The sequence below is a fragment of the Hipposideros armiger genome, unplaced genomic scaffold (genome assembly GCF_001890085.2).
Source record: "Hipposideros armiger isolate ML-2016 unplaced genomic scaffold, ASM189008v1 scaffold_455, whole genome shotgun sequence".
NCBI lineage: Eukaryota > Metazoa > Chordata > Mammalia > Chiroptera > Hipposideridae > Hipposideros > Hipposideros armiger.
The window spans coordinates 1,483,975-1,508,651 of record NW_017731805.1 but is presented as its reverse complement, the minus strand read 5'-3'; the positions used below and the strand labels follow the sequence as shown (position 1 = coordinate 1,508,651).

Here is a 24,677-nt window from a genome sequence, read left to right as displayed (position 1 = left end):
GAGCATTCCCCCCATTACATGACCAAAGTTAACAAATATAACACTCGTAAGAAGTGAGTGGCTAGTTCAAAGATGATCTAATTTCAAGAAAGTTGAACAAAGCTCATTTTATAAATAGAAAGGAGTGCCTTTTAAATCTCCCTGATTATCTGATGCTCTTGGGTCCAGGAAGAGCTGCTGCAGCAGATCGGTGTCAGATGTGGCACCTTCCACGAAGAAGGCCATTGCTCCCTCTGCCCAGTGTGGCAGCCAGGAACTGTCCACATGGCACCCTCTGATCCAAAGGAACAAAACTGAAACCTTTTGATCAGGTTAGGAGGCAGCTTTTATCTGGGGTCCTCACTGCGTTTAGAAAGAGACCAATGCTTTAAGCTTACGAACTGGCCGGGGGAAGACAGCCACCACAATCCGAGTTCCCATTTAGGAAGACGTGTGAAGGTTTAAAAAAAAAAAACCTTGATAAAAGAGTTCTGGAAAAGGTTATCGAATATCAGATTGGACTTTTTTTTCCCCCTCACAAAACACCACATTTAATAGACCCTAGCAAGTAAGTTGGCTCAGGCCTCCATATACGTCTGAAAGCTCTTTAGGGAGACCAGGACGTTTTCTTTGCTGGGGGTGGGGTTCAGGAGGAGTAAGAAGAGTAAAGGCATTATTGATTATACCCGCATTAGATCAGCTTATAAACCAAACTCAGTTTCACCTTACCACATGCTTCTGTAGTAGGACCTTAGCTTCATATTATAGGTGAAAAAAAGCAAAGCTCAGAGGTGAACATGTCACAACCCAGGTGGTTTATATTTCAAAATTCAAGTTCTTTCCACTCTGCTTTGTATCTTTCTCACACTCTGGTACTCAGGAGATGGAGGGATGTGGAGAGGGACCTTGGAAGGGGTTTCTCAGGGTAATAAGAGTGGGGTGAGGGAGACCTTCAGAGTGTGGGGGAAGAAACAGGGCTGTCTCTCTGCCCACAGAATGAGGTGGCTTCTAACTGAAGCTCTGCTTAAGACATATACCTGCCTTCCTCTGACTTACTGCGGCAACTTTCGACTTGGAACTAAGGGCTGCTATTTTCCAAAGGTGCATTCTCTAATAAGTCTTTGAGTCCTTCTGGGCAGAGCTGCTCGATAAATCTTGTTACCCTCTTGGAAGAGCCCTAGACTCTGCCACCCCTCCAGTCCAAGGATGACTGAGGGAAGTGGCATAGATGTAGTTAGGGCTTCCCAACTTGAACCCTGGTTTTCGACACTCGTCACTTCTGTTACCTGCAGAATATGTGGATGAATGGGCTCTAAACTTGGGTTTGATTGTTTTCCCTTCCTCTGTTTGAACTTGAAAGCTATGCCGTCAGATATTCTGAATTAACTGCTTGTTCGATTACTTTTAATTCTGGTTGACCTCAAATGGTATTCGATGCCTTTATATAATGGAGTCGGTTATCTGAAGATGTTCTCAATCCGTACAGGATAAATTGAAAATGTTATCAAGTTAATTGAAGCTCTGATTAAGACCTAAGCCCCTTTCCGCAGTCCTGCCAACGCCCCGGGGTGGCACCTTTGGTCATTTCCATTTCCTGTCTCCCACGACCTACTAAGCTCAGTCCACACAGCTGTTCGTTCTCCTGTGGCTAGTTTGTCAATAGCTTCACTATTTTCCTGTGGAAGTAGAGTTCAGTTTATTGAGAGAGAAGGATTTTACAACATTTGTGGAATGTGAACTAGACCAAATCCCTTCGGCCACCTTTATTCTTTCCTAGCACACTCCTGAAGTTGTGGCAAGGAGTCTGAACTTCTCTGCTATTATCCATAGAACTTCATGAAATTTAGTTGTTGGATGGCTTGGGTCTTTTCCAATTCTTGGGTCTAAAACTCTAGTTTTTCTTGCCATGTAGAATGGGCATAAAACATTAAAGCTTCAATGACACTCCAAAAAGGTTTTCAACAATGTTTGAAAACACCGAGGGGCACTAATTCGTTTCAGGGTAATTTTTAAAAGACATTGACTACATTGCAGATGCAGCAGAAATTCTACAGAGCAACTGGTTTTTCGTGTTTGCACAAGTAGAGGAAATGTGGAGAAACCCCACTACATGTTGATGTGTGTCCCATCTTTTAGAATCTCCCTGGTTCCAGAGGAAGTTGCACCCTAGTGCAGTACTACTCAGAGCGATTCACCGACCAGGAGTGTCAGCACTGCCTGGTACGTCATTAGACAGAAATTCTCAGGCCCCACCAGGAACTGTGGGGGTGGGAGTCAGCAACCTGAAGCTCTTGAAGGTAAAACTAAAAAACTTTGTTGTTTTCAGTGAGCCTGAAGTTTGGAATCAGTGTACCTAAGCTGTCATGAGGGAAACCCTGCTCCTCTAGAGCAGAGCTGCACCAATGGGCTTTGTACCATGCTGGACATGTTCTAGAGCTGCACTGTCCAACATGGCAGCCACTAGGCACATATGACGATTCAGCACTTGAAATGTGGCTACAGCAACTGAGTTGCTTATTTCATTTTAATTAAATTTACATTTAAATGACTACATCTGACTAGAGGCTAGCATATTGGACAGCATGGGTCTATCACCTACCATCAATCTATGTATGTATGTATCTATATCTATTGATCTATCGATCATCTATCTATCTATCTATCTACCTATCGTCTATCATGTACCTATCTATGTACCCCCCTCCCTACCTGTATGATTTAAAGAGTGGCATGATAATTATTTATCACAGCCATTTGAAGAGAACTGTTGTTTTTGGATCACTGACGTAACAGTAAGAAGTTCCATGTCTCTGTAGACTCTGTAGTGAATGAAGAAAGGACTCTAGAGACACACAATGTAGAGTTAAAGTCAGTTTTGTTGTTTATAACTCATGGGATCTTGGGCAAATTACTTAACCTTTCTTAAGAATTTGCTTCCTGATTTGTAAAATTAGGTTGACAAGGGAATTGTGAGCATTATAAGGTGAGATGAGGCAATGTCTTGTGGCCCAGGACACACACACACGCACGCGCGCACACACACACACACACACTTACACACACACACACCTGGATGGTTCTACAAAACAAAACAGCATTTACACTGGTATTTCTATTCCAAGTTATTTCATTTTTAAAATATTAATCTTGTCTCAATTAGCTGATTTCAGTAATCAAAAAGGGCTCTTTTGCACAGTACGAGAACCAGAGACATTATGTAAAATGCTTGGTATACAGGATATAGTCAATCAGTAGTATAGTATTGAAGGGTTCTTCCTTTTACACACATAGCCCATGTCTAACTCATCCTTTCTTAGAGCGCTCTGTGAATGTGATCACACCACTGCACGCTCCCTCCATCTTGTCTGCCTCTCCATGCATCCCAGGGGCAGACATGATGGGTGACTCTTCCCAAGAGTAAACTCTTTGCTCTGCTCACCCTCACCTACATGCTTTTGGTTCCCACTCTTTTTCAGAGCCTGGTGGTCCAGTTTCCTGATCAAATTTGCAAGCTCCCTAATATATCTCTGATAATTTTATTCTGTGATAAATTACTCAGAATCAATTTCTGTTTCTTCTAACAAGAACCCTACTCATCTGTGCCTCAAATTTCATGCCTCCAGGAAGCAACCCAGGGATTACAGGTAGAAAAATGACATCTGACTAGCTAAATTACCAACTTTTCTTTAGATAAAGATGGGGATAAGGCTTTTTACAATCAACGCCTCAGGTTCCATTTTCCTAGGGCATACGGCGTGCCCTACCTTGGAAGAATTTTGGTTTACCACTGGAATCTTAAGTACCCCCGAAGGGTGGTCATGGAAACCACTCTGAGGCCAGAGTGGAGTAGAAGGTGTGTTCTTTCTGTAAAGAGTGTGACATCGGGACCCCATAGCCAGCTGTGCTCACCTGTGCTGACTTCGGTAATGAGTTCAGCTGAGTTGTGGCAACCCTGTACTATGCTCCTTGTCCAATGAGAGAGGTCCCTGCTGATTTCAGCCCTGAAGACGTGGGTCTCAATCCCCTGCCTGGTACCAGTTCGTGTTGCAAAGGACAGATCGACACCAGCCTGAGGCGATCCTTTCCCTGGGCCCGAGTGGACCAACCTGTTTAGAGAGAAAAAAAGACATCATCAAAGTGGAAACCACTTTCTTCACTGGACATGTCACCTGGTAAAAAAGCCCCCAGATTGGTGACTTGCTCTCTGTCATTCTGATCTGAAACCCAAGGGTTCATTGTACCCGCTGTGTTCACCAGAGTTCTCTGCCAGCCCCTCACCCAGTTCCCCTACGATCATAGGGTGAGATTAGGAAGTGCCCAAGTGCCAAGGACTCTGCACCTGGTCAAATAGGCAGAAAAGTCAAATGATGTGACTTTAACTACAGTTAGACAAATTCAGCTGCGCGCACTCATCCAAAAAGAATTATGTAAATGAGAGAGAGAACGGCTTAAATAATGTGTGAAGTTTCCCCCACCATTACATTCCTGGGCGTATATAGGTCCCAGTGTGAGCATGCATGAGAAGGGAAAGGAAAGCTACTGTTTCCTGGGTTAGACTTTGTCCCCGTTTCTTGTAGTTGGAGCATCTGGCTGCACTGAATGTGCATCTGAGTAGGCATTTTTCATGCACATGCTCTCCAAACGCAAGCAAACAACCATGGGACTCCATTGAAGAAGCAGCAATCTGTGTACCTGTGTTAAAGCTTGAGAAAAAACTGGCAATGCTGGACTTAAGGAGGCAAATTGTACTTTATGGGAGATGTAAGGGATTTTCATGAGCAAATTTTGACTGTACACATTGTTCACACTCATTTTACAGCTTATGTTCAGCATAGGACATGATGCCCACAGTAAATATTTTCTGAAAAGCCTGACTTTGCAGAGTGCAAACTTCTGAGCGGCCACTGGCTTCTACTTCCCACTTGCCTCCTATAAAATACATTCGGATCTCTCAGGCTCTCTCCTACTTCTCGCTATCTCAACCTCCTTTGGGGACAGACTATCATATCAATAATTTGCAGGATAGCGAAAGTATAATTTAAGAAATGTTACTTCTCTCCAGGGTCTTTGCATGTTCAGCCTTATCTTTTAACACAGAAAGAAATGCTTTACCAGTTGCTACAGAAATGTCAGGTGTGTCTATTCACTTGGCGGATGGGAGAATTATTTTCTTAGGCAAAGCACTTGTTATCTCTAGATTAAAAACCGCACAAAGGAAACCCCAAAGCTTATTTTCTGTTGTAAGCTTAAATATTATAGACCAGAGTTAACAGCTGAAGAAAAAATATTGTAGCCTGTTGAATTTCTAGCAACAAGCTTGCTGTATAACTCTGAGGAGCTTTTTTAACTGATAAAATTGGAGTTAGCGGTTTGCAGTGCCAACTTGAAGAAAAAAAAATGGTTGCAAAACCTTTTGGTTGTAAAATTCTTGGAAGATAGAGAAGTGCCCAAGAGATAACAACTGTTGGCAAGAATGTGGAGAAAAGGGAACTCTTGTACACTGTTGGAAGGAATGTAAATGGTAATGCCATTATGGAAAAACAGTATATGGAGGTTCTTCAAAAAATTAAAATTAGGACTACTATATGACACAGCAATTCCACCTCTGAGAATGCATCTGAAGGAAGGAAAATCAGCATCTCAAAGAAATACACATGCTTCCATTTCATTGCAGCATTACTCACATTGCAGCCAAGAAATGGAAACAACCCAAGTGTCCATAGATGGATGAATGCATTAAAAAAAAAAAAAAGTCACACATACACACACACACACACACACACACACATACACTGGAATATTCAGTTTTTAAAAAGAAGGAAATGCTGCCATTTGCGACAATGTGGATGAAACAGGAGGGAATTATGCTAAGTGAAATAAGCCAGACAGGGAAATACCTATGAGCTCACTTATATGTGGAATCTTAAAAAAAAAAAAAATTAAAAGTCGAATTCACAGGAACAAAGCATAGAATGATGGTTGCCAGAAGCTGGAGACTGGGGAAACAGGATGTTAGTCAAAGGGTGCAGACTTTTAGTTAGAAGATGAATACGTTTTGAGGATCTAACGTATACCTTGGTGACTGTAGTTAATAATACTGTATTGTATACTTGAAATTTGCTAACAGACTAGATCTTAAGTGTTCTCACACATAAAAAAAAAAGGGTAACTATGAGGTGATAAATGTGTTGATTGTGGTAACCATTCCACATGTGTATCAAATCATCATGTTGTACATTTCATATATAATGTTATTTGTCAATTATACCTCAATATAAAAAATAATAAAAGAGAGAAATTTCATGAATCTCATTGAAAGGAGGCTAGGACAGTGTGAGGGCAAATGTCCGCCTACATGAGTGCTCACACACAGGAATTTCACTTACAGAGACTCATCCAGTTCATCAGGAGGAGAAGGGCATTTTGTAATGAGAAGTGAACAAGAGGGGCTGGGAAGCTGCTAGAAGTTTCAAAATCTAGGTGAGGGTAAAGAAAACGGGGCATTCTCAAAAGCCCAATGTAGGTTTTGAAATGGATTGAGGGTCAGATAAAAATTTATTAAGAAAGGTTTATATAAAAAGCACATATTTATATCGTGTTTTGTTAATCGTTCAGAAGTATTTTTATACTTAGTGGTGTTTAAGTTTCAGTTGCTTTAATAAATCTATCTATTTCCTCCTTTTTAAAATCTTACAATCGGTATCAGTTTGGCATATCGGACAGACTGCGGGGTAAACTGAAAACTGACATAGGTGTGGGAAGCATAAAAACCTGCATTAGAGCCCCATTCTGCTATTCTTTAAATGTTCCAAGAATCCTACCTCATAAATTCCTGTTGAGATCCAGTGAAATACTCTACGTAGTGTATGTAGCATAGAACCTAGCATGCTGTTTGTACTCAGTCAGTATTATTTCCATCCTTTGTCCCTACCCTCAGTTTTCTTATTTTAAAAGCATAATTCCTGCCTCATAGTGTCAAAACGCTATTCAAAAAAGTCATTGAGATGGGAGAGCCAAATTGGGAAATGTTGCCTAACAATGCCCAAGACAACATGAGCTGCTACGTTTAGATGTCTGTGATCCAAGAAGGTAAGGAAGAGGCAGCTCTACATCTCCAGGCTAACAGTAAGATGGACGGGTGGCTGAAAGAACAGATAACTTGTAAAGTCGTGCTTTGCTGCTTGATGAAATCAATGTTTTTGAGATCTGAGCCTGAATAAGGTGCAGTGGAAGACCAGAGGGAGTGGCATTTGGAAGAGAGCATCCTGCTGCTTCAAAGAGCTCAAGTCCTTGCTGGGAAGACTACACCCCAAGGTGCTAGAAGGACTTAGTATGTAAGTAAAACCCGGGGCATCTTTGGGAAATCAGGGGGAACAAGTGAGGGGCTGGAGGGCTGGGAAAGGGGCAACTGGATCCTGATTTTCCAAACATGGAATAAAGTAGATTCTGTGACCCTGTTTCCAGGCAAGAGCCTGTAGTGGATTTTCCAAGTTTTCATATTTTACTTTGGAAAAGAGGAAACGGGTCTTCCTTCTACTCAGCTGTTTCATTCAGAAGCAAGATGACTGGAAAAGTAATAGATGGAAGTGAATATTCAGAAAGAAAGGCATTGACAAAGTTTCCTTTAATGTTCATTTGGACTTGAAAGAAATAAGTATTGGGTACACAGCTTATCAATGAGATGAGTATTTTGTTAAGTAACCATAGCCATTAAGAGTCCATTTAATTAGAGATGAAGGCAGAGCTGTGGCCTCAAACCTAACCTGTTAAACGTTTTTTAAAGGGTTTTATTAAAACGTAGCTAACGTACAATATTATATTTCAGGTGGGCTCCATAGTCATTCAACACTTATATACCTAGAGAAGTGATCACCATGGTAAGCCCAGCAACCATCTGACACTATATTGTGCTATCACAATATTATTGACTATATTCCACATGCTGTACATTACATCCCCATGACTTATTTGTTTTATACCTGGAAATTTGAACCTCTTATTCCCCTTCACCTTCCCCCCGCCCTACCCCCAGTTTTTAATTTTTCAATTATAGTTAACATTCAACATGATTTTATATTAATATCAGGTGTACAGCACAGTGGTTAGACATTTATATAATTTAAGAAGTGATCCCTCTGACTAGTCTAGTGCCCCCTGGCACCATACACATTTATTGCCATAACGTTGACTATATTCTCTATGCTGTACTTTACATCCCATGATTCTTTTGTAACTACCCATTTGTACATCTTAAGGCCTTCACCTCACTCTGTAAGCCTTGTTGTTCATGGGTCCAAGCTGACAGCTCCTGGGTAGGATGACGCTGTGGAAACAAACTTAGTGTTGACAACACAGCCATCAGCTGGCGCTCAAGGCCAAGCATGGCATGATCTCCTTAAGGTAGGTGCCCCTCCTCTGGCTCCCAAGCGTCATTATCAATCCATATCTCCACTGTTTTAAGATGCCCACCTCATCCTCCTTACTAGACTTCAGTGTCCTTCAGGGTAGGAGTTTTGTCCCATTTCTCACAATTCAATGGTGTCTAGCATCCTACCTAACACATGGGAGGTGTTCTATTCATATTAGCCGAATAACTGCATGAATGCAATTTTTCAAAGCATTTTCAAAAGGCGAGTTTAAGTTTGCAAAGGAAAGCACGCGCGCGCGCGCGCGCACACACACACACACACACACACACACACACACTCGACTCGACTTATTTTGAAATGCTTTGGAATTGGGAGCCAATGAAAGGTCTCCTAATGGACTCTTCATCTGCAGACCACATTTGAGAACACATTACTGTAGCCAGATTCTGGCCATTAAGTATTAAGTAAATGTCAGCTGGACATTAAGATGTTAAAAGTCACCATTTGGACATTTGAAAAGGTAAGGGCTAAGGATAGAATCTGCCTGCCTGAGTTCTTCCATTCTGCCAGAAATAGCCTTTTTATATTCCTCCCAAGATTCTTGCCAGTCTCAGGAGGGACTCTGAAATAGCTATTATTTATCTTTCAATTATTTTACATTTTCAGCTATTTGTGTATCCTTTAAAATACGACCATCTGTCTCTTATCTGCGGTAGGAGCTAAAAACTACAGCAACCACGAAAATGCTGTCTCCCAAGAGAAGATAACTTTCTTACTCAGCCAGAAAAAAGTACTGGCACCCTGGGACAGGCTTTCAAGCTGCAATTCACACCCAATTTCTTACTTTTGTCTGAAACTGCTTGAGACGCCCAAGGATATGCTTCGTTCCCTGGTTACAAAATTCAGATACACACCCATGGTTGGAAGCAAAGTCACAAACTCCAGCAAGATTTTACATTTCCTCTTACACAAGAGTGTGACTAAGTGAACAAATGGATAGGACCACATACTACTAGTGTGGCAAGAAAATGAAGCCCCAGATATGTGCGGACAGAGCAGAGAGTCAGATACCCCAGGTGAGGTATTTGCCCACTGTGTGACCTTGGCAAGTTTCTTAAACTCTCCATGCCCCAGATTCTTCGAATACAAACTGGGGGTAACAATATGCTTGCCTTGTGGTCCTGTGGGGAGGATGAAATGCGTTACATGAACACCGCTTGGCGCGACACCTGGCATAGCATATATAGTAATATCCATTATTATCGATTAGGGCAGGACTTTTAATTTAATTATTCCCTGCCGAATGCCTAGCACCAAAAACAAGTCCAGGTACATGGCAGGCACTCAGTAAATATTTGTTAAATAAATGGTTGAACAACTAGGATACATTGAGATCTGTTTTCTAAGGAGTATGTGATTAAGGAGCATTATGAGATATTGACGTCTCTCCCACCCTCAGTCCCTCAACCACATGAAACAGTAGCGAATGCTAAACCCAAAGAACTTGAGTTTACATCCACTAAATGCTAATTTCCAGATAAATTTAGTTCTGAAAAGTAGTGATCTTAATAGGTAACTAGGATTAGCTGTTCTAGGACGGGGTCAGCAAACTACGGCTCATGAGCCACATGCGGCTCTTTGGGTACGTACATGTGGCTCTGAAGTAAAATTGAAAATAAAAATAAAACTCTCATAGTTTCATTTATAAAATTTTTAAAGGATATTATTCACATAATGGTGATTTCATTTGTTTTATGGCTCTTGAATAATTTTTAAATTGTTGTGAGGAACAGGATTGGCTCTCCTGTCTCAAAAGTTTGCCGACCCCTGGACTAGGAGATTAGCCTCACATCCATTTCCTGTTTCTTCTTACAATCTGTTTCTTTCTATCTTTTGCAATTGGTGTTTTTAGTATTGACTCGGATGTTTAGGGAGTCAGAGTTACCTTTTTTGGCCTGGAAGTAGAAGGTGACCATTTTATCAACATGTAAAAGTCATTAAAATTTCACATTCGTGGACAGCATGGAATCCGAGTACATTTAAAGAATGTCTATAAATGAAATAGGTCTCTAAACCAGATACAAAGAAATGGTGAAATGCCTTAAAGTTACTTCAAATACCCAAAGAAGTGGATTCCATAAGGCTCGGCATGGCTGTGGGATAAGTACATTTTTGGGTCAAATTCTTTGTCTAAGATTTGGCAGAACTTGGCGGTAGATATACTCATTCCTACAGGAGGCAAGGCCGAAATGTTTCTCCATCAGGAACTGAGGTACTAGGCCGCATATTGTTTCTGGATCTTCAGATACGCTCCTTTGCCTGACTGGTTTTGATAAAAACAAAAACTATAAAACCTGTTTCACAAGGTATGCTGAAGAACTAATTTAATTCTGGATGGGAGTTAGAGAATGCTGTCTGAAATGTTCCATACAAAAACATTATTATTAATATCCTTAATTAAAACAAAAACAACTGCAGCACACGGATTCAGCCAAATTAGTAAAATTACATATTAGGTAACTGGGTTGCTAGGCAATATTACATCCTCATTTTACTTAATTGCTGTAATTAGCATCTCCCAACTGATGACACAATGTAAGCTACAAAAAAAAAAAAAAAGAGAAAGAAAAAGTAACTAGTCAGATCCCTTAAACCGTCTGGTGCTCTTGAATACTCTCATCCAATGGCCATCCCTAACAGACTCTAGGAAAGAAGTGAGGTGACAGAATCACTAATAAGGACCCCTCAGGTAGGAGGGGCCGCCCAGGTACCAAACCACCTCAGCCAAAAATAGCTGGACAATTGCCCCATTTCCATCTTCTAAGCATCTTTCATTTGGAAATGGTGGTCAAAGAGTTAGGCAAGGTCCCATCTCTAGGAAAGCTGATATTACTGATGGGAATTGATACAAGCAAAGGCCCACTTAATATAGGAGAATAAGCAGCAAAAGAGGTGGGAGCCAATTTTTGACTATTTAATGGTATTATCTGGGTGGATTTTCAAAGACAAATGATTGTCCTCCATACATTCTCCGTGGCCTCATGACCTTTCACAGCCAGCTTCCAGCAGTAATATGGAGGAAGGAAAGTAGATGCTTACTCGGTGAAAGGTTGCATTGATACACTATCATTCAGTCTCCACAATGACTCTTCGAAAAGTGGTATTGTGGGTTCCACTTTACAAACAATGAATCCGTGGTTCTGTGTGATTAAGCAGCCGCCCTGGATCACACAGGGAGTGTCTAGAATTTGAACCCAGGTCCATATGACTACAAAGTCTATACTCTTTCCATCATACCAGGAAAAGGGGCCAAACTCCAGCTTGTCAACTACAGGTAGGAAGAAAACAGAAGTGAGAGAGTATAATGAAGATGTCTCGTCATCCATGGCTTTAAATTATCCATGCACGTTTCTTCTCCAAGATAAACAAGACGTATGATCTGACGGCTATTTTCACATCATGATAGTCCAACGTCTTGGGAAATTTTTCCTTTGAAGGTAATAGTCTTAGTGCTATTTAGCAGTCTCAGAACTCTAATTTTTAAATATGTTCTTTGAATTTTCTGATTATCTCACCTATTCCCTATCCCATCTATGCTTTAATTAGTTCGACATATATCACAATGTGTATAGAATGTGTATTATAATAAGACCTTCAAGAGCATCTCCATGTAAGACAATGACAACTAAAATTCATTCTATTTTACTGGGAAAAATGAAACAATGAGTGAATAACCTGAACAATTAGCTCTTATAACACTTGGTTTATTTATTTTTTATTCCACTACCATCAATACAATATCTGCCCCTAATAGGAGACTTTTTAGAGTTCCTTAAACTGAACTGAATGGAAACAATCATTAGGCTACCTACCTGCAGTGTTGTTTCAAGTAGCATTCAGAGCTAGCTTTGTGGTGTGAGTTGAGGGGTTCCAGCCCCCCAATTTTCATCTCACACCTCCCTTTCCCTACAAACAAACCAACAACTCTTCGTTAACCCAGTTCTTACATCTCACTGACTTTGATTTAAGATACCGTGAGTCCCTGATAAATACAATATTACATGGAGGACCAAGCGTGTCCAATTGTCAGTCATTAATATATTAATTTTAATTATTTTCTCCAATCTTAATAATTGCTAAAATTTATCAATCACTTATTATGTCTCCATCACATGCCAAGCATTTACATACACTGTCTCAATTGGTCCTTTCAATAACTGTATGAAGCAAAAGATACGATTGCCCCCTTCCTACAGATGAGGAGACTTGAATTCAGTGATTAATGTTTTGTCCAAGGTTACATTGTAAGTAGAGGTCTCAGGATTCAATGTCCGCTTTGTCTGATTCCAAAGTCTATGGATCTGCTCACTCTGCTGATCTCTCACCCACCAACTCTGAGGAGCTCCCAAAATGGCAGGAGGAAGGGCACGAGGCTGGCGGTTAGTGTGATCAAATGGGACAAATGGAATGGACGGGCATGTAGGGAAGCCCCACACTTTACAGTTTGACAGCGTGCAGCTCCTAGGACGTGTAGATTTTTGCACTGTGCATGGAAAATGCCTACATTCCCTGAGAGTGAGAAGGCCTCCCTGGCTTAGTGGGAAAACCACAGGCTGATTGTAATAGGATGTCTGACAAATGCAATTGGCCAAACGTTCCCTGTGGAAAGCATTCCTAAAATTACTGAGGCTGGCCCGAGGCAGCAACTACTTTTAGCACTTAGAAACAGGTTAGTTCCTTAGGCACCAACAATTATGCTACTTGTTTAGTAGAAATGCTCAGAGTCTTTGGCTCCCAAGTATCACAGGAGACAGGTTCATCAGTTCCTCTTTTTCGGCTACCCCAAACCCTTCCCTCGGGCCCACAGGTCAGAGAACTGGGCTCAGACCAACGTCGCTCTTTTTATAAGCTCTGTGCTTCCAGACCTTTCGCCAACAAACTGGGAGTGCAGAATTTCTGCGTTAAACCTCCTCTGAAATTCCAGAAATATTGCGACCTTATTCCTCCTTTTCTGTAGGCCCATCTCACTCGCCAATTATGACGACAGTGACAAAAAAACCAACACACTTACTCCATATAGGCAAGAGCACCTTTTTTTTTTTTCATCACATTCAGCAACATCAAATAAGCATTGGCTAAGCAAAAAAATGTGTTCCCAAAGACTCATAAAAAGCTGAGGGATGAGAATCGCTGAAATGACAACGTTTGTTGTGAACTTCCCGCATGCACTGCTATAAATTGCACCACTGACGCACACAGGCACCATCGAAGCTTGTCAGTGGGAGAGGTGAGTCCTTGTAAATGTCTCTGCATGGCGGTCAACACCAAGAACGCGTGAGCATTCCTGGGGTGACTGCTATGAAACACAATCAAATTTTTATCTTCCGGAAAAATATAAATTAGATGTGCCTGGGTGTAAGGAAAATAAAAAACCTAAACAAATCAACTATGAACTGTGTCTGAGGGAATAACTTGATTTTGGAAGAAGACTGTTTCTTACTGGCTCAAGTCCCAGCCCATTCTTGTGCAACACAAAAGGCTGTCTGACATTCTGCACAGGGCTTCCCAGCAGGGCTAAGGGGACTGACAGTTTCTCAGTCCTGCTATGTGCCAGGCATTATGCTAGATAAGCCTGTATTTAGGTCATTGCAATGAACTGAATTCTACCCCACCCCCACCCCATCCATTCATATGTTGAAGCCCCAATACTTTATGTGACTATATTTAGAGATTGGACCAATAAGACCCCATTAAGTTTGAATGAGGTCATGAGGGTACGGCCCTGCTCTGATAGGGTTAGTGTCCTTGTAAGAGTTCCAGTTCTCTCTCTCCCCCATGTGTACAAAGAAGTCATGTGAGCACTCAGCAAGATGGCAGCCATCTACAAACCAAGAAGAGAACCCTCACCAGACACCAACTGTGCTGGCACCTGGCCTTGGACTTCACCCTCCAGAATCATGAGAAAATAATTACCTGTTGCTTAAGCCACCCAGTCTAAGGTATTTTGTTGTGGCAGCCTGGGCTGACTAATCTAGTCATCATTATTTAATTTTCATAATCACTTTGCAGTAGACATTACAATTAAGTTGTCAGGAGAGCTAAGGAAAGGTTTATATGATGCACCTAGCAAATTCAAATAGCCACTGAAGCGCCAGGGAATAATAAGAACATGCTCTTGGGAGGCTGCAGAGAACAGTGGTGAAGGTGGACTCAGAATCAGAACCTTAGGTCTTTCTTGCTAGCTGAATGTGGGAAAGCTACTTCACTTCTTAGTTCCTCAGTTTACTTGTCTATGAAATGGGAATAAACCCTAAACTTCATAGGGTTGTAAGGGTTAAATATAGGCACCCTGAGGGCTACATTTGTCCAATGCTTGTTAAAAGCACGTATTCCTGACCCCCAACCTGGCCTGGTGAGCTTGAATCTCCAGGCAGTGTCCTCAAAACAGAAATCTTTAATAAATAGCCAGATGAGTCTTAAATTAGACAAGTTTTTGCACACTAATAAAATCCATGTAAAGCCCTTGGTCTTGACCTAGTCTCCCTTTACAAAGGTCAGACACTGGCTGGTCTATCATAATTCCTCACTTAACATTGTCCATAGGTTCTTGGAAACTGTAACTTTAAGTGAAGTGATGTGTAATGAAAACTAGTTTTACCATAGGCTAATTGATGTGCAGAAATATGCTGTAGGAGCTAAATTCTTGTTTATATCAGTTAGCCTATGGCGAAGTTGGTTAAAGTCATAGTTTCCAACGATCTATAGACTCTGTTAGGTGAGGACTTGCTCTATTTGCAAATGGTGTTATAATGGCCTTCTTGATAATGTCACCCAGGATGGCTAATTAGTAGACACCCTATATTAAACTTTTAGAAGACATGACTCTATATCCATAAGTAAAAATTAAGCTGCACATTTAAGATTTATTTACATTATTATTTATAAATTATACCCCAATAAAATATTTCAAAAATAAATTTTAAAGACAGAACACTCACACCCTCCTTTTTTTTCCCCCCCTACTGTTTCATATAGATTGTTCTTTTACTTGGCATCAAATCAGGAGCACTTTCAACAAGTAAATTTTATTTATCCTTGGGATTTTGTCTTCGATCATGGTTTTTTAAAAGAAGCTTATCAAAAATATAGCTAACATACAATATTATATTAGCTTCAGGTGTACACCATAGATATTCAACATTTATATGCTTAAAGAAGTGATCACCATAAGTCCAGCAACCATCTGACATTGTACCCCATGCTATCACAATATTATTGACTATATTCCCTATGCTGTATGTTACATCCCCATGACTTATTTGTTTTATACTTGAAAATTTGGACCTCTTATTCTGCTCTTCTAAAGTTTTTCAATTACAGTTGACATTCAGTGTTAATTTATATTAATTTCAGGTGCACAGCATAGTGGTTGGACATTTATATAATTTAAGAAGTAATTCCCCTGACTAGTCTAGTGCCCCCTGGCACCATACATAGTTATTACCATATTATTGACTATATTCCTTGTGCTTTACTTTACACCCCCATGACTATTTTGTAACTACCAATTTGTACTTTTTAATTCTTTCATGTTTTTTACCCTGTCACCTAACACCCCTCCCATCTATCACCCTGTTAAATCTAGTACCCGTCTGACATCATACATAGTTATTGCAATATTATTGACTATATTACTTATTCTATACTCTACATCCCCCCATGACTACCTTCTAACAACCAATTTGTACTTCTTAATCCCTTCACTTTTTCACCCTGTCCCCCAACTCCCTCCCATCTGTCAACCATCAAAATGTTCTCTGTATCTATGAGTTTGTTTCTGTTTTGCTTGTTTAATTTGTTCTTTAGTTTCCACATAAGCGAAATCACATTGCATCTGTCTTTCTTTGTCTGAGATACTCCACTCCACACAATACCCTCCAGGTCCATCCATGCCACCACAGATGGCAAGAACCCATTCCCTTCCATAGCCAAGCAATATTCCAGTGTATATATGTACCACCTCCTCTTTATCCATTCACTTATTGACAGACATCCAGGTGGCCTTCACATCTTGGCCATTGTAAATAATGCTGTAATGAACATATGGATGCATTTGTCCCCTTGAAGTAGTGTTTTGGGTTTCTTCGGATAAATACTCAGAAGCAGGATTACTGGGTCCTTGTTTGCCTCTTGTTATAGCCTTTGTTTTAAAGTCTATTTTGTCTGGTATAAGTATTGCTACTAAAGCTTCTTTGTTGTTGTGTTGTTTGTTTCCATTTTCATGAAATATCTTTTTTCCATCCCTTTACTTTCAGTCTGTGTGTGTCTTTCAATCTGAAGTGAACTCTTATAGGCATCATATGTAAGGGTCTTGTTTTCATATCCATTCAGCCCTCCTGTGTCTTTTGACTGGAGCACTTAATACATTGAATGTAATTATTGATAGATTTGTAGCTATTTCCATTTTAGTATTCATATTTTTAATCTTTTTTTTTTTTCCTCTTCTTAAAGAAGTCCCTCTCACATTCCTTGTGATACTGGTTTGGTGGTGATGAACTCCTCTAGCTTTTTATTGTCTGGGAAGCTCTTTGTCTGTCCTTCAATTTTAAATGATAGCCTTACTGGGTAGAGTAATCTTGGTTGTAGATCCTTGCTTTTCATCACTTTGAATATTTCTTGCCAATCCCTTCTAGCCTGCAAAGCTTCTGTTAAGAAATCAACAGAAAATCTTATGGGAGCTCCCTTATAAGCTACTAGTTGCCTTTCTCTTACTGCTTTTAGGATTCTCTCTTTAACCTTTGGTATTTTAATTATGAAGTGTCTTGGTGTGGGCCTCTTTGGGTTCATCTTTTTTGGGACTCTTTGTGCTTCCTGGGCTTGTATGTGTATTTCTTTCACTTGGTTAGAGAAGTTTTACATCATTATTTCTTCAAATAGGTTCTCAACCCTTGCTTTCTCTCTTCTCCTTCTGGTACCTGTATGATGTGAATGTTGCTACACTTGATGTTGTCCCAGAGATCTTTTAAACTATCCTCATTTTATAAAATCTTTTTTTTCTTTTTGCTCTTCTAATTGGGTGTTTTCTGCTACCTTGTCTTCCATATCCCTGATTCGATCCCCTGCTTCATCTAGTCTGCTGATGATTCCTTCTGGTGCTTTCTTCATTTCAGTTATTGTATTCTTCACTCCTGACTGGTCCTTTTTATGGATTCTATGTTCTTTTTTATATTTTCTATCTTGTTGTTGAAGTTCTCATTAAGTTCCTCAAGCATCCTTATAATCATTGTTTTGAACTCTGTATCTGGTAGGTTGCTTGCCTCCATTTCGCCTCATTCTTTTTCTGGAGTTTTCTCCTGTTCTTTCATTTGGGATATATTTCTTTGTCTCCTCATTTTGACCACCTCTCTGTGTTTATTTCTATGTATTAAGTAGAGCTGCTATGTCTCCCAGTCTTGTCTGGATTGCCTTATGTAGTAGGTGTCCTGTGGGGCCCAGTGGCACAGTTTCCCTGGTCATCTGTGGTAGGTGCTCTAGGAGTGTCCCTTTTGTGGGTTGTGTGTGCCCTCCTATTATAGTTGAGGCTTGATTCTTATTGACACATTAGTGGGTGGATTTGATCCGTCAGGCTGATTGGCTGTAAGGTTTGGCCATGTCCACAGCTTATGGGCTACTATGTAGGGAGCTTACCCCAATGAGCTGGATTTGCCCCAGTGGGCTCTGAAGCCTGTTGAGACCTCTATTTTGGCATGCCACTTGTGCGGCTAATTGGGTGATGCTCTGCTGTGGTGTGGAGTCAAATTCCAAGTATGTTGGTCTGGGTCCTCTTGGGAGGGACCCCAGTACAAGCTCAAGTCAATCACTGCCTGTGACCAGGCAGGGACTATCTGGTAGGAGGTACAAAGCAACATGCAGTTGTTTGCTCCCTGTGCTAAACCTAGAGGCATGTTAGAGAGGCCATGGTTCATAGAGGGCTATGAACCATGGAGGGCTGCCACCAGCTCTGGGCCTGAGGTAGCTCCACAAAAGCCAGAACACACCAAGACCTGCTGTCATCTTCCTGCTCCCTTAAAATTCAGCCACTGATAAAGCCTCGTGTGGTATTCAAGTTGGGTGAGGCAGGGTCGCAGGGCTTCACCAGAGTGGGAAGCGTTGTGTTTACCAGATAAATGTAGATTCTATTGTGGTGCCAGCATTGAGCTTGGAGTTACTCAGCAAAAGTCTCAGAGTACACTGAGGTCAGTTGCCACCCTCCTGGGGCCTATGGACCCCAATAGTTTTCCAAGAAAAGAGTGCAATGCTGGTGGGGCTGGCTGGTCACCGAGAAAGTGCCTCCAGTGTTGGTGGAGTTGGGTAGGGCAAGGTCCCAGGGAGTCAGCAAGGTGGAGCAGCAGAGCTCATCAGACCAGTTCAGAGTCAGATTTGCTCATGTCGGGGAAGGCTCAACACAGCAAAGACGGTGCCTGTCTGCCAGCTGCAGAGGAAGAGGAGTCTACACTGGGAAAATGGTGGCTGCCCGTTCAGTCCTTGTTCTGGAGCCACACAACTCAGTCTCTGCTCATATGTCTCGGGTGCCCCCTGAGTCACTGCCCTCCACCGTAGCCCAGGGTGAGTATCTGCAAGGGAGTGAGGCTGTGTGCAGGCAATTTAAGAGGATGTCTGGGTTTCCCACAGCCTTCTGTCCCACCCAAATAGCCATAATCCCCACTGTTTTTCACAGCCATATGTTGTGGGGCTCCTTTTCCACCACCAGGACTCTGGGCTGGGAAGCCTGGTGGGGGGCTGGGGTCCCTGGCTCCTCCTGGGGGAACCTCTGCAGCTGAGATATCCCTCTCAATTCTCAACTTCCCCACGCAGGTGTGGGGCCAGTTGTTTCGCATCTCTGCCCCTCCTACCAGTCTTGACATGGCCTCTTCTTTATATTCTTATAGGACTTCTGTTCAGATAGACTTCACATAGTTCTCCAGGTTGATTGTTCCATAATTTAGCTGGAATTTTAATGTTTGCATGGAAGGAGGCAGGTCCAGTGTTCATGTACTTCACCATCTTGGATCCAGAACTCCCCTTCTTTAGAAAAATCTGCTGCAAGACAAATAATGCTACGAGACAGGCTATGTGCCCAAATGCTCACATATAAAGGACACAGTGGCACATACAACTGTACAGGACACAGGGGAGTAAAGGCAGGAGTCACTTGATGAACTTAAATATTTGGTTAGGGAAGCAGCCAATGGAAGTACCAAAGTACCCTCTATACTGGAAGTATTCAGAGTTTTCCTTTGGTTTCTACCAGTTCCGGCAGAAACGAACAGCGTCAGTCCAGCCTCCCACCTCAGAATGCTGGCTTTACCTGCAAGGATAGAATAGTTTTCAATCTTCAGCTGGGGTGAACGCTGATGCATAGCAACTCATTCACAAGCCCAGCCTGGAGCTACAAAAAGGTATATCTCCCCAGTGTGATTACCCAGGAAAGGGAGCATAAGAAAGGGAGGGGTCTTTTCCCTTCTTGTTTGCTTCCCAGAAGTCTTTTTTTAGGTACATCCTCAGAGTCATGGAGAGAAGATGACCATGACCAATGTATGCAAACTAGGGTTCACTGATGCACAAGCCAAAAGGTTAGTTAAAACAATTTTTCTCCCCTAAATATATCTCCCCTGGGCTTTGGTGATGAAAGCATTCCCCAAGTGTACTTAATAGATGGGGATTCTGAAAGAGGGAGGTGGAGCCATCAGTCTGGGGTTAAGTACTGTTCTGGTGGGAAAAAAAATGGGGTGGAAACTCCAGCTCTTGCCTTTCTAGTCTTCTGCACTGGAGTAGGCAGCAAATTACCTACTAGCTCAAGAGGATGAAGTCAGAATGAATAGCCAGTGTCACTCTCACATCTTGGACAGGCTGCCTCATAGGCTACCAGCTGGAGATTAGGGTCATGGCGATGGGCCAAATTTTGTCATTGCTGATAGGGCTACTATACACATATCATAACATATTTTTATTTTACAGTTCAGTGGTCAGGCAGGGTCATTTGGGAAAGGGCAGTGAGTTGGGAAGTCAAGTGTCACCTCTGTATCTCCTTTATGTTTAGGTGATAGACACCAATTTTTTTGATGCTACATTTTTTGTTGTGAATGAGCATAGTGTGCACTGAAGGAGTTTCCATTTTTTATTTCCATATTGGATGTAGGCTTATGGTTTCAGGCCATTCATGTGCTTTTCTCACAAGCCAAACCTGGCATCCCTGTGGCTTGTGAGCCTATAACAGATACAGTCCGTTCCTCCACCCCCACCCCACCCCACCCCACCCCAAATCTCCTCACATGGCATTTACTATGTCTGCACACTCATTCTCCCTTCTGCGGCTATGCTCTTAAAGGTTCACATCCACACGGCTTTCTTCAAGACTGCCCTGAGCTGCAGGAGTCCTGCTTGTATAGACAGCCTGACGAACCTGCAAGAGGACATCCCACCAGGCAACCTGAGCTTTGGACGGACCGCTGTGAGACCGTGCAAGTCCAGTCATTTGCCTGAATCGGGACAAATTCTGCGGTAATCATTTATGCTGTAGGGCAGTGCTGTCTAATAGAGCTTTCCGTGATGTTGGAAACGTTCTGGATCTGTGCTGTCTAACATGGTGGCCACCAGCCACGAGTGCTGAGGACTTGAAATATGGCTACCGCGACAGAGGAACTGAATTTTTAAAATCCTGAATGAAGGAGCGGGCACATGCACAAATGAGAAAGCAGCCTCCGTTAGTCGGAATGCTCAGAAGCTGTGAGGAGGAAGCTATGTCTTAGGGTACGTTTTGTTTTCAAGTTACCTGAGAGGTACCAAGAAACTCTACCTTACTTAAACTTTTGTTCCTGAAAATCATTCCAAGAGGCATGAATCCAGTTTCTCTTCTTAGTGAATGCAGCGAGTGTGGTCTTTCTTTGGTTTCAGTCGTGGGGATGTCTCAGTGCCCATGGGTGCGGATTGTAATGTAAACTATAGAAAGGGATGGAGATTGGGCTGACTTTGAATGGACCCCAAGATATAGCCTGAGTCTCCAGATGAACATTTTAGGATGTTTGGGTTCTGATTATTAAGCTTGTATTGCAAACATCAAAAATACTTTAATAGCTATCCTGCTAAAGATTTTGAGGCTTAGGAGACTCAAAAAAATCAAATTACTCTTTTCTATGACTTTATTGATTTTATTAATGTCTAAGTGATCTAGGCCTGGTTCCTAGCCCCTGAAGGATTCCTCTGTTCACTTCTGGGGCCCATAGTTGCCATCTGCAGGCCGCCCTTGCTGGTCTCCATAGTCAACCATGAGTGGAAGTAACAGGAATTTTAAGGAGTTTCAGCTCCACTCACTACCATCATTTCAATTTTGTGTTACCTCTTGCTCTGTCACTGGGTCTTATTCTCTGCCCTACGCCTTAGCCTTGACTGTGGCCTGTTTGGCACCTCAGCCCCTCCAGAACAGAATTTGTCTTGTTTCTAGCTTTTGCTCAGGACAGATGCCCCCAAACCTCAGTCCACTATGCTCTGTCTGCTGGACCAAATTCCTTCCAGAGTTTGTCTGACATTGTTCAGTGACTCATTCAACAGATGCTTAAGGGCCCAATATTGTCAGGCACTATGGCAGGGAGGCCACCGGCATTATGTTAGCATGCCTAGCTTCTAGGTAAAGAAACAGAGATGTAGGAGTAATGAAAATTGTGCCCAATATCATACCGCACACACAGAAATAGCTGGCGATAGAAGCCAGGTCTGGGAGTTGTCGGCTACTTGAAGGCAAGACTTGGGTTTGATGTGCTTTTGTGTTCAGGAGATAGGCCTTCAAAGAAGGGGGTGAGCATATGATGCATTAAGATAATAAGTCACATGAACAATAAATGTGCATTGAAGGTCCTAAGAAACAGACCGACCCTGGCACCCCCACTTCCATAGGAAGCATCACACAACTGAGGAAGAACCTATTATGGGGTCTCTCATGCTGAACAAGCTTTCAAAAGCCCAGTGGGACATTCCCAAATGACATTCTTGGTGCCACCAAGTGAAGACCCTTGATTGATCATTCTTTCCACCTGAACTCAAGATTGTAAATACATGTGCATAGTTCATCTCAAAGGAGATAGGATGGAGTCCCAGGAAGGTGACTGGGCTGGGACCATCTCACAGATGTCACTGTTCCTTCATGTTGGATAAGCAGTTTGTTCTTTGTTTCTGTGTTGCCCTGTGCTTGGCCCTCATTGATAGTTAATCTACCTGGCAAAAAACAGGTGGCTCTATTCTGGAGGAACTCCCAGCTCCTGTTGCAACAGTAAGCAGTAATATAAGGTGTTGAAATAACTGTAATTGATTCAAATAGTTTCAGACTGCAAAGACGTCATCCCCAACCACAAAGCCATGGCTACCTGGTGGCAAGCAGAGGGTATGTGTGAACTGGGCTGAACCAGGCGTCCTTCCTCCGGGGCATGCTGTCATACATTAAAAGGTCCTTCTCAGTCAGTACAACCAGAGCTGGCTTCCACTGTTTCTCGCCCTCCCCGGGCACCTGAAACAGAAAGCAGAGATCTGGTAAACAACAGTCTGAGAAAAGAGTGATGGGGAAGGAGAAGCTGGCATCCCCCCAGTCAGAAGACGCAACAATAAGAGCACCTTTTTGGTTCAGGTTGTGGAATGAAAATGAGAAGACACCATTCATGGTGACATGATTCTTGGTCCTTGAACATATCTTTCCTCAAGGCCCTGGTGTATGTACAGTCAGTGTAGCCAAGAAGTGGCCCGGCTGCCAAGAAGCTGTCACTGCTTCTCACCTGCCCATCAGCACTGAGGTCTCTATTTCATAGTGGGACATAGATGCTTGGGGCACCAAGGGCTCCCCGCCGGTTCTCTGGTAGAAGGTGTTGTTTCTCTTATGAAATGGTAAGGGTCGAAAGCTTTGGAATAAATATCCAAAGCGTCTGCAAAGGCACTGTGCAGGCGAATGTCTGTCTGAACAAGTATGAGACACCCCAGCGTCTTTCCCTAATCTTTCACTCTTAGACTGTTTTTGTGATTCAGGCGCCATCTTGAAATTCTCTTGTTCTAGTGAATGTTGAGTTCTATTCATCACAGATAATTCTTTTTTTTATTAGGTTTTTTTTTTTAGTTTTTTAATTAGTTTTAATTAGTTTATTAGGTGTACAAAACAATGTAATAGTTAGACATTTCACCCTTCACAAAGTGATAACCCCTCTCCCCCAATCTATTGCCCCTCTGACATTGTATATATCTATTACAATTCCACTGACTCTATAACTCAAGGGCTAACATGACCTGACAGGGATATGAGAGGATTCAGACATCACTTGGATGACTGGACCAGATAGACAATTCTTGATGTCCCTTCCAATCCTGGGAGCCTGTGTTAGCTCAGATCTTATCTCATGAGCCTTCCACCTCTGCCCAGTGTTGATTCCCCATACTCCCGAAGTGTTCTTCCATCTATGAAAATGCCCTTTATCCAACTTGAACTCTGGCATAAATTTTGATGCTCAGTTTGGAAAAACTCAATGTTCTTAGCTTGCTACTCAAAGCATGGATCACATCATCCATATCATCACTGTGACCTGGGAGCTTGCTAGAAATGTAGACTCTAGGGTCCATCTCAGACCTATTGAATCACAATTTACATTTTAACTAGATCTTCAGGTGATTCATGTGCTCATTAAAGATGAAGAAGCACTGCTCTAGATGAGGTTAAGATTGTCTTTGACACTGGCAATTAATTGAGTGCAAACCACTGTCCAAAATCTATATTCAGAATTAAAGTAAACTAGCCAGTAAGCTAAAGACATGATAAAGCTAATTTCTTCCCTTTCTATTCTCATTGTTATCTTAAGTGCCACAGTGAAATCTGTATTAAGGTGGAAGCAAGTGTGTGTGGCTTTAAATGAATGATCCAAGTCGAGAAGACGGTATAAGTTTAAACTCTGTCGGTTTTATAGGCTGCCTGAGTCTGATCCCTGCTCCATCATTTGTTGCCTATGTGACTTTGGGCAAGTTATGTTTTGTGCTTCTGTTTCCTCGCTGATAAAGATAACATCATATACAACAGTGGTTAAGAGTGCTGACTCTGGAGCTAGAATGCCTGAACAAAAATCATAGCTCCATGATTTGTTAGCTGTGGGATCTGGGGCAAGTCAGCTAATCTCTTTGTATCTCAGTTTCTGTGTCTGTAAAATGGGGAAATAACAGTACTTATATATCAGAGGGCTGTTGTGATGATTGAGTTAAAATGCCTGAAATGCTTTGCATGGTGCAGAATAAGCACCATGTAGAGCCTAAATAGTATGTACCTCTTAA

General features: G+C 41.9%; 1 protein-coding gene across 2 annotated transcripts in view; it reads right to left on the bottom strand.

Moving 5' to 3' along the window:
- The window catches only part of SNTB1 (syntrophin beta 1), a 244,491-nt gene that overhangs the window by 9,921 nt on the left and 209,893 nt on the right, over positions 1-24,677 (bottom strand). For both annotated transcript variants that reach the window (XM_019665864.1, XM_019665865.1), the window contains exons 5-6: positions 22,745-22,884; positions 3,889-4,085 (exon numbers count right to left, since the gene is read on the bottom strand). In XM_019665864.1, the coding sequence (XP_019521409.1) occupies positions 3,889-4,085; positions 22,745-22,884 (337 nt within the window). The remainder of the gene's footprint in view (positions 1-3,888; positions 4,086-22,744; positions 22,885-24,677) is intronic.